The sequence below is a fragment of the Anas platyrhynchos genome, chromosome 3 (assembly GCF_047663525.1).
Source record: "Anas platyrhynchos isolate ZD024472 breed Pekin duck chromosome 3, IASCAAS_PekinDuck_T2T, whole genome shotgun sequence".
Classification (NCBI taxonomy): domain Eukaryota; kingdom Metazoa; phylum Chordata; class Aves; order Anseriformes; family Anatidae; genus Anas; species Anas platyrhynchos.
The window spans coordinates 121,379,503-121,389,014 of record NC_092589.1 but is presented as its reverse complement, the minus strand read 5'-3'; the positions used below and the strand labels follow the sequence as shown (position 1 = coordinate 121,389,014).

Here is a 9,512-nt window from a genome sequence, read left to right as displayed (position 1 = left end):
GTGGAAACAGACAGCTTTCCATCCGCTAGCCTTCTGTGACTCTGTACTGCAATTCCGTTCAACTGGTTACTCCTTTATTATCCAAACTCTCCTGCAACTCCTGATACTGCTAACTTGTCACAGATAGCACAATCACACGAAGGTTGAAACGTCTGCCTGCAGACATGAAAGGCTGACAGAATGGAGCATCTGTCCAGGGGAACCTTGAGAAACTGCAGGATTTTGCCTACAGAAACCTCTTGACATTTACAAGAAGAAAAGCCTCATCCTGCACCAGAGGAAGAGGAACCCCACACATCAGGGCAGACTGGGACCCTGCTGAGTGAGCAGTGCCCAGGAGGAGGAGGGCCTGGGCACCACGAGGGATGCCAAACGAGCTCACCAGGAGCTCACCAGGAACCAGGCCAACTTCCTACAGAGCTGCCTTATGAGGAGCATGGCCACCAAGAAAATGTAAGTTACCATGCTCGGCTCCGATCTGATGAGACACCACACAGCCAGCAGGGAAAGAGGTGCAGGTCTGTGAATCTCTTGGACAGCCTGGTGTGGAGAGGAGCAAGCACACTGGAAAGGCTGAAAGTCCCAACAGGCCTGAGGTCTGTGTGTCAATGGCTAGGGCTCTTGTCTCCGACAGCGAGGCCTATGAGGAGGCAGCTTCTTGTTAAAGCACCAGGGTCTCATTGCCTCCTCACCAGCCATGAACCAGGCAGGAGTCGTACCCTTCTCCTGCACTGGGCCATGGACATCCCCATCTCCTACTGCCCAGGAAGAGCCCTGAGCTCCTGTGTGAAGGGAAAGGATCTCCCTTCCCAGGAGCCTGGGGTCAAAGCCTGTTTTTCAATACATCAGTGTCACCTTCACATTTGTCTACCTGTCCTCACTGCCTCCAGTGTTCTGCTCTAATGAGCTCCAAGGGAGGCTGTGTCAGTGCCAGCAGAGTCCCCCCTCAGGGGGACTGATCCAGATCCCCTTGCCCAGCTTGGTGTCGCCCACGAACTTACAGCGCCCAGTGGGGCCCACCCAGCCCAGGCACGTGTCACATGGGACCTCCCTTGGTGACCTCCCTTGGTGACACCCCAGGGGTCCGCCTTATATGACTGCAGCTGTGGCTCGGACCCTCAGCGTCGGTGCACGGCAGTGACGGACAGGGCAGGAGCACTGGGCCTTCGAGGAGTCCCCGAGCATAGCCCACGCCTGCCCGAAGGAGCCTCCGTTTTCTATTTGAGAACTCTCCCACTCCAGAGGCTCCTTCTGAATCTGATGAGGAGGGAGGCATGCCCCCCAGGCAGCCCAGGCTGGCCTGGCAGGAGACCTGGTCTTCTGAGGGCAGCAACCGGCCAGCAGAGGACAGCTTGCTGGCAGAAGACAGCACCCCGGTAGAGGACATTTTGCCGGCAGAGGACAGAAGCCCAGCAGAGGACAGCTTGCTGTCAAAGGGCAGCAGCCCGGTAGAGGACAGGAGACCAGCAGAGGACAGCTTAGTGGTAGAGAACAGAGGTTTGACAGAGGACAGCAAGAAGGAGTTGCAGTTGCTGGATCCCAGTGAGTCGTGACTCCTCTCTGTACCCCTCCCTGCCACTGTAGGGGTGGACAAAAACACCACCTGAACTCCCACTCCATCCACTACCCGTCCCAGTCCCCTAAAGTCCCGCTTGATAGTCTTCAGGCTTCTATCTTCAGTATTATCACTGCCGGCCTGGACTATCAAAAGACGATAGTAATCAGAGGGGAAAACCCGGTTGGGAAGCTTTCTGGCAACGTCCATGACCCTAGCCCCAGGGAGGCAGCAGACTTCCCTACGGGTAGGGTCAGGCTAACAAATAGGGCCCTCTGTTCCCCTCACAAGGAAGTTGCCTTCTCAGGGGAACAGAGGGAACTTCTCAGGGTCCTTGGTGGCCTACAAGTTAGCTCAGCGTCATGGCACCGAGTCACTGTGAAGGAGCTGCTGGAATAACGAGACAACAACCTAGTTCTATTAAAATATATATTGCTCTTTTGAGGACTGCTGCGGGGCTAGCGGCACCACAGCAGTGGAAATCTCCGTCCTGACATTGCCTTATGCCTTGACGTCAGGATCAGGGTGGTTTGAACTGCCAGGGAATGGACCATGGGTTCCGGGTCTTTATATGAAGGCTGGAGGACTGCAAAAGAAAGAAGAGCAGAGATGAAAACCCACTCCTTGCAGAGATCCCCAGGCATCCCCTGCAGACCATGCCAGCCCCACTCGACTCTTCCCCAGGCCAGGAGGAGCAGGAGGGACAAAGGAATCCATTGAAAGCTGCTGCTCAGCAATGTCCCAAATGCAGCCACCAGTCCTTCCCCACCTGCGCACCACAGGTCAAGTGGGGCACCTTCACAAGCTGGTTCCCTCACCACCTGCCTCCATCCCTTGGGAGGATTCACACACTCCAGGAATCTCCTGGACTCTTTCCTCTCGCTATTGTGCTTCCCCATGAGAGCAAGGGCTAGCAATCGTGACCCTGCTCCTAGCTGCTTGTAGGCTGTCTCATCTCCCTCTTCGTCCTGGTTGCGTGCTCTACAACAGGCTCCCACCTTCTGTCAGCCTTACTGCCCTTTCCCCTGACTCTTCCTCAGGGACACTCAACCCTTTCAGCGGCACTGCCCAGCTCCAGGCTGGGAGGCCATTCCCTGACACCACAGGCTACCCCGTCTCCTCTCCCTCGTTCCTATGGCTGCATTGCTCCTCCGCCCCGAAGCATTTCCCTGGAGCAGGGCAAGGCACGGGGGCCTCTGCCGCTGTCCCCCCAGCCCTAGCACACCCCCCACTGCCCTCACTCACCGCTGAGGATTTCATTCAGCTTCTCCTCGCTCTGGTCCTTGCAGTAGCGCGCAGCAAGACCTAGACACAGAGACCCCATCAGAGCCCCGCTCCCCAGCACGCTCCCAGCAGCACAGCCCCTGGCCTGGCCAGCCAGGCTGTGCCCCCTCCTGCACCCTGGAGCAAGGGCCCAGTCGGGGGGCTCTGGGGGCAACAGGGCAGTGCCTGGGGCTGCCAAAGGCTGCCCCAAGAGGGACCCAGGGGCTGGGCTCACCAATGAATCTGACGGCCTCAAGTCGCAAGTCGGTCTGAGTGGCCTTCAGGTAGGGCTGGCTCTGCTGCAGGTATTCTTCTACTCTGCCTCTGTCCTGCTGCAGCTGGAGAGAGAGAGAACGCAGGGTCACGGGGCTTGCACACCCTCTCCAGGGTCTCCTCCAGCATCCTGGGGGCAGGGAGGGCAGAGGGGCCTGCAGAAGAGCCCCCTGGGGCTCTGTGCTGGCAGGAAGGGAGCGAGGATGCAGCTGCAGGCAGCGGGCTCTGGCCGGGCGCGTTTGCCCAGCTGGGGCAAACCAAGTTGGGTCCTTACCAAGCACTCCCCGATCCTCCACGTCTGTTTTGTCTGGACGAAGCGCTTCAGCTCCTTGCGTCGCAGAAACTTTGCAGCCACGGCGAGAGCTTCCCCAGAGGCCTGCGGAGCAACAGAGTTTGGGAGGTAGCAGCACAGCCTTGGGAAGGAGACCCTCTGTCCCCTCCTCTTGGCAGGGCTGCGAGCCTTTCCCAGCGCGTTATGGGAGGCTGTGGTGGGGGGCAGCGTGCACTGGGTTCAGTGGCCAAGGCAAGGCCACGGGACAGCCACCATCGGAGGCAGCTCACAATGAGAGAGATCCCAGAGATCACAGCAAGAGATCAGAGGCTGGACTCGATGAACTTGAGGTCTCTTCCAACCTAGAAATTCTGTGATCCCCCAGAGCAACCCTGTGGCATCAGCACACCCTTGCCCACATAACTGCTCAGCTCTGAGATCTGTACCTTTGCTACGCTCTCACTCTGGTCTCTCATATGAACGTAGAGTGGGAGAAGGCTCCTGTGAACTGTCCTCTTCATTTTCTTCGTCCTTTGCCGCAGCACAGCCTCCACCACGGCTTGGAAGAGGCAGATGGAGTGCTCCCGCACCTGGCTGGACGCCTGGCAGGGAGGAGGACAGGAGGAATTTCAGCATTAGCGTGGCCGATGTGAAGGGAGCTCCCAGCACTGTGAGATGCTTCAGCGCTGGATCCTTCCCAGAGGAGCTGCTCAGGGGCAGCTGCAAGGCCTGGTGCCCGTGAAGGGCAACGCAATCGGTTGCCATCGCAGGCTGCCCGCCAGCCACCCCATTTTCGCCACCAGCCGCACCAGCCATGCCCAAGCAGAGCTCCCCAGCGCCTGGGCTGACGAGGAGACTGGGAAGGCCCTGCCTGAGTGCTGCCCACAGGGCCGGGCTGAAGGGCAGCCCTCGTTACAGGGGGCCCAGCTGAGGGCTCGGGCTCCCGCAGCACACTTACGTGGTCAAAGAGTGGCAGGAGCTTCTCAGCCAGCTGCAGAGCCAGGCCACTGTCCTTCCACCTCTCCACATGAGCCATCACGTTTCTCAGCACAAGCAGGGCCTTCAGCACCATGTCTGTGTTGGTGTCCTGCAGGGCCTCCACAATGTCTGGCAGCAAGACCTGAATTTTCCTTGCCTGTAGGAAAGACACCATTTCCCTTCCGTGAGGCAGTGAGAGACCACCCTGGGCAAAGGGCTCTGGTTCCTGAGCACCAGCCTCCTGCCTTGCTTCCTGGCAGCGGGGAGGGATGGGAGGGCAGAAGAGCAAAGCCCCAGGCTGCCAACATGGCTTTGCTTGACGATGGCCCGCTCACCTTCTTAGGGCTCTCTGACACGGTGCAGAGCCCTTTCAGAACCAAAAAGCGCATCTCTGGTCTTGGGTGCCTCAGGTAGCTCTGGAGGTGCACTGGGTTAACACAGTCCTCCAAAAAAATGTGATTCCGGCCCAGCATCTGCAAGAAAGAGCAGTGAGAGCCTGGCAGGGCCTGCAGGGCTCCCTGCAGCCTCTTCTTCTCCCACCTTTGGGCAGGGATGGGGCAGCGCCAGCTGGCACCAAAGAGGCACCAGGCGCGGGGAGCTACGGGGGCTTCCCGGCCCCAGGGACCATGTGTCCGTACGTCCTGCGGGAGCTGGCAGTTTGGGGGTAGATGGGCACAGGGCTGTGCCTGTGTGCCTGAAGGGGCACACGTAGCCCTGCTGGGAGCAAGGTTTCATCTGGGAACTCACAGCCAAGCGACGGATGCAGGTGTCTTCGGTGACTTCCTTGCACCACTGGCACAGCGAGATGCCTAGCAACACGATGTTTAAAACATTCTCCAAGGTCCTCGGCATGGCCAGGATCACCTCCCACATGGCCAGGTCAGTGCTGCAAGCCCAGAATACTCTGTCAGTGAGGCTGCCTCAGCCGCAGGGCCACAAACTGGGCCAGCCCCGGAGGACCCAGGCTGTCCTGCAGCCCCTGTGACTTGGGGAGCACTGAGGGCCCAGCCTGGGCAGGCAGGAGGGGGCTGAGCTGGTGTTCCCTGGGGGCAGGGGGACTCTGGGCTGCCTTGGACAGCTGGGCTGCTGCAGCCCTGGCTGGCCCAGTAGGGCTGGAACACATTGGTGGGAAGGAGGGCTGTGCTCCTTGGGGATGTCCTGCCCTTTGCCATTGGTGTGGCAAGCAGAGAGTCTCCAGGTGCATCTCCCGACGCGGAACAAGCCCTCAAGGATGTTAAGGCCAGGACCTGTCACGTGGCGGAGAGAACTGCAGCAGGTTCTTGGCTTCTTCCCTGGGCATCATGTTGGTCAGCCGGAGAAGCAGGGAGTCCAGGCACTGCCGCGCCGATGCCGTGTGGATGCTGCCCAGGTTTCTCCTGATGCACTCCATGATTGTTGGCACCTTGGGGGACAAAGTGGGAATGGTGTTGCCAGCAGACCGCAGCCATTGCCACAGCTGCCACTCAAACTTTGGCCCCTTCCATTGCTCTCTGCTGGCTTCAGGTGGCTTCTGGAGCCCAAGAGACCCCGATGTGCGAGGGAGGCAGGGAGGGAGGCAGGGAAGGAGAGAGGAACCACGCCTGGAAGAGCTCAAGGGCAGGGCCATGGCCACAGGCCACTTACATCTCTCAGCCAGTAGAAAGGGTCCTCCAAGGCTGCGTCGAGCACGCTGCAGGCCCCCTGCTTGTCATGGATGCTGGAGTCTTGTAAAGCTTCAAGGGCTGTGAGGATGATGTCCAGCCTCTCAGCAGGGAAGAGATGTCCTCCAAACCCCTGTGGGAAGAAGGAGGAGCGAAGACATGCCTCCCTGAGTGTCCCAAGGGTGCTGCTTAGCTGAGCAGCAAGGGCAGCTCCGGAGAGAGGGCCCTCGGGGGAAGGGGTGAGGATGGGGCATATGGGGCCAGAGTGCTGGCCCTGCAGGTAACCAGGGCTTGCTGGTGGCCAGGAGGGCTGGAGCTGCTGCCGGGACACAGGGGAGCAGCCTTCGCATAGCCCCAGCCTGGGGACAAGAGGAACCCTCTCAGCAGGGCGAGTGAGGCCGTGCCAGCCCCACTGGTTCTGGACCCCTTTGCTCACACGAGATGCCTGCTGATGCTGCGGACAAGATCCCCAGCAAGGCCAGAGCTCATTACCTTGGCAATTTCACACGGAGTTGATATTATAGAAAATGGAAGTTTTGCATACTTCAATTTCTTGTGTCTCTCTGCATATTTTACCATGTCCGCTGTCAATATGCATTCTAAACGGGGAAACAGCGAAGAGTCAGTAGGGAAGAGCATCTTTGCCAACAAGCTTGCCAAATGGTGAAAAGCACTTTCACTAGGAATGGCTGAGGAGGGAGGCTCAGACCCACGGCGAGGAGAGTGGTGGGCAGGGATGTGAAGCACAAGGTGAGGAGTGCTGGGAGCAAAAGGGACATCAGGGATGATGCAGAAGGACGAGAAGCAATGGCGTTGGGTGCCGTGGGGGTAGCAGCGTGTCACAGACCCCCTTCTGCTTGGGGTCAGGATGTGCAGGAAGCCCCCTGACACCTGCCTTTAAGACGGCAGGGAGCAAACAGTCAGGGAGCATTCTGGAGGGCGTCACCATCCCTGGTGATGCACGGCTGGCTCTGCTGTTCACTCCTCGGGGAAGATGCGGTTTGGGAAGTGCTCATCGATCGATGGCTTAGACTGGGGGACACCACAAAACAGCGTGGTAGGTGATCTGGGGAGGGTTGGGAAGCACAGCAGCAGAGAACTGCTCCTGGACGGCAGGTGAGCGCCTAGCTTCTGCGGAAAACGATAGCCAGAATGCTGCGGGAAGCTGCTGTGAGGAGCAGAGGAGGCCAGGGAACCTGGCAGAATTCCGTGGGCAGCCTCCACCAAGCACAAAAACAATCCTTCACAATACTCACAGAATCACAGAATTTCTAGGTTGGAAGAGACCTCAAGATCATCGAGTCCAACCTCTAACCTAACACTAACAGTCCCCACTAAACTCGGGGAAAACAAGTAGACAAATCAGTAGATGTTTGTGTGCAGACGGACGCTGCCCACCACACCTTCTTACCTCTTCCTTTTCTGATGATTTTGTATATGTGAGAAAGAGTTTCTAAAGCTGTGAATCTGATGGAATCTTTGTCACCGGTGAAAATGAAGAGGATGCCCAGCAGCTGTCCCAGGATGGGGATGTAGGGCTCTGTGGGCTCATCATCGCTATAGTTTTCATAGTCATCTGTGATCTGGGTGAGGAAGGGACGAGAGACAAAGGGCTTAGTGGAGGCAGAGCCGGTCCCTGAGAGAGCACGGCCTGGGAAGGGGAGAGCAGGGGCGAAGAAGGGACGAAGACCCTCGATTCACGGTTCTGAGGCACTCACGTGCATCGAGGCTTGCCTCACAGGCACCCCTGAGTGGCAGGATGCTCTGGGATGCAGGAAAGGGTGGAGGGTTCCTTGTGCCTTACCTCGGCCTCAAAATACAAGAGGATGAAATCACCCAGCCTCTCAATCATCCTCACAGCTCTCTCACGCACAGCTGGGTTTTTGGAGTGGGCAAAGTGCAGCAGCGCCTGCGAGGAGAGAAGTTGCTGGGTTGACAGTGGTCTGCAAATGTGACCTGAGAGGATTCTTTGGAAATTCTTTGCAAATGCCAAACCTTCAACATATTCTCCAACTCTGTGTTGAAACTGGCGATGGGGAAGTTGCGTATGAAGGCCGCCAGCATGGTGTCCATGGCTTTCATAGTCTGCAGGGAGGACAGAAGAGCATCGAATTATTTCTGTGGCCCTCCTCACCCCCAGGAGCTGGCTCTGAGCCCCTCAGGAGTTCAGGGGTGGCTTTGGGGCTAAAAAGCCTCTGCGTGCAGACCTCCTGCAGCACAAGATCAGGTCGGGGAAGGGGCGAGACTGGGAAAGCAAATCTGGGCCCCGGCCCTGCACTGGTCTCTGGTTGTGTCAGCACGGGGAAGCAAGGCAGCAGCTCAGCAGGACTGGGGGTGCTGGTACCTCACCCAGCACATACCTCAGTGAAGAGCGCTCTTTCTGTCTCTGGCACATCTGACTCGGGAGGCAGAAAGAAGATGCTCTTGCAGCACACATGCAGGAGTCTCTCCATTTTGCCATGCAGTACTATTGGCACGGTCTTGCTGAAGAAAAGAGAGAGAGGAGCCTGTTGGACGCAGTGCCTCGAGGCTTATGAAGGAGGACACGGACCTCCCTTGGCCAGGCATCCCTGGGAGGGACGGGCAGCCTCCCTGCCAGCTTCAGGGCCACCAGGACATTGCCACCAGGGGCTGGGCACGCACCTGAGGAGGGCGACAGTCTCCATGGCCTTCTGCCGGAATGCTGTGCGCAAGCTGTCCACGGGCTCCTTTTCCAGCAGCGCCTGCAGAGCACAAGCAGGATGAGACCTTGGAGCCGCCGGCACACAGCAGCAGCAGAGCCAGCGCTGCCCCAGCCCTCGCCTCCCAGGGGGCTGGTGCCGGGGGGCCTTGCCCCTTCTCCAACCCGCTGCGCATCCTCTCACCATGATGTTCTCCACCAGCTTATGTTTGCTGCAGAAGCCACGCAAGTTCATCAGCACACCCCTCTCTGTGACAGTTCTGCACAGATCGCAGATTTTGCTGAGGAACAGCATCTTCTGCTCCTCGTCGTCCTGGCAGCCACAAAGACACCAACAGAGCATTAGGGGGACACCCACGGCCAGCAGGACCAAAGCCTTGAGGGGTCTGGGGCTGTGTGGGACCCCTGGAGGGCAGCGCCAGGAGCACAGCTGTGATGCAAGCGGCTGCCATTACCTTTTCTGTGCCACTGATATACTTCACGATGAATTCCATGGCCGAGTCTGCGCTCAGTTTCCATGCCTTATCTGGAAAGGAGGAAAGCAAAGAGTGCTGCAGAGAGGGGCTGAATGCAGGGGTGAGGAGAGGAAGGGCCCCAGCCCCAGAAGGATGTGGGGAGGCCGCGGGGATGCCCAGAGGCTGCAGCAGCTCCGCTGGGAAGAGAGGCTGAGGGAGCTGGGCTTGTGGAGCCTGGAGAAGGCTGCGGGGGGACCTCGCTGCGGCCTCCCCGTGCCCAAAGGGGCCTCCAGGAAAGCTGGGGGGGGATCTTCATCATGGACTGCAGCGACAGGACAAGGGGTGACGGCCTTAACCTCAAAGAGGGCAGGTTTCTTTCGGACAGGCAGGGATTTCT

General features: G+C 58.6%; 1 protein-coding gene across 1 annotated transcript; it reads right to left on the bottom strand.

The window, feature by feature from the left end:
* Window positions 1-1,861: 1,861 nt before the first annotated feature.
* LOC140002308 (maestro heat-like repeat-containing protein family member 7) lies at window positions 1,862-8,969 on the bottom strand. The gene is made up of 17 exons (XM_072036730.1): window positions 8,845-8,969; window positions 8,624-8,703; window positions 8,341-8,464; window positions 7,976-8,065; window positions 7,785-7,889; window positions 7,392-7,563; window positions 6,473-6,579; window positions 5,964-6,113; window positions 5,588-5,742; window positions 5,088-5,226; window positions 4,676-4,813; window positions 4,321-4,497; window positions 3,809-3,964; window positions 3,366-3,467; window positions 3,054-3,156; window positions 2,801-2,860; window positions 1,862-2,141 (listed from the first exon to the last, which is right to left on the bottom strand). Exons 1-17 carry the CDS (start codon window positions 8,953-8,955, stop codon window positions 2,014-2,016), a joined length of 2,097 nt encoding a protein of 698 aa, XP_071892831.1. The 5' UTR covers window positions 8,956-8,969; the 3' UTR covers window positions 1,862-2,013.
* Window positions 8,970-9,512: the final 543 nt, after the last annotated feature.

Bases quoted from the DNA above. Each gene is read 5' to 3' on its own strand.
- LOC140002308 (XM_072036730.1), bottom strand. From the start codon at position 8,955: ATGCTGTTCCTCAGCAAAATCTGCGATCTGTGCAGAACTGTCACAGAG. The intron at 3,965-4,320 runs GTAAGTGTGCTG...CCTCCCTGCCAG, and splicing joins TCCTGCCACTCTTTGACCAC to GCGTCCAGCCAGGTGCGGGA. The intron at 2,142-2,800 runs GTGAGTGAGGGC...TTTCTTTTGCAG, and splicing joins GCTGAATGAAATCCTCAGCG to TCCTCCAGCCTTCATATAAA.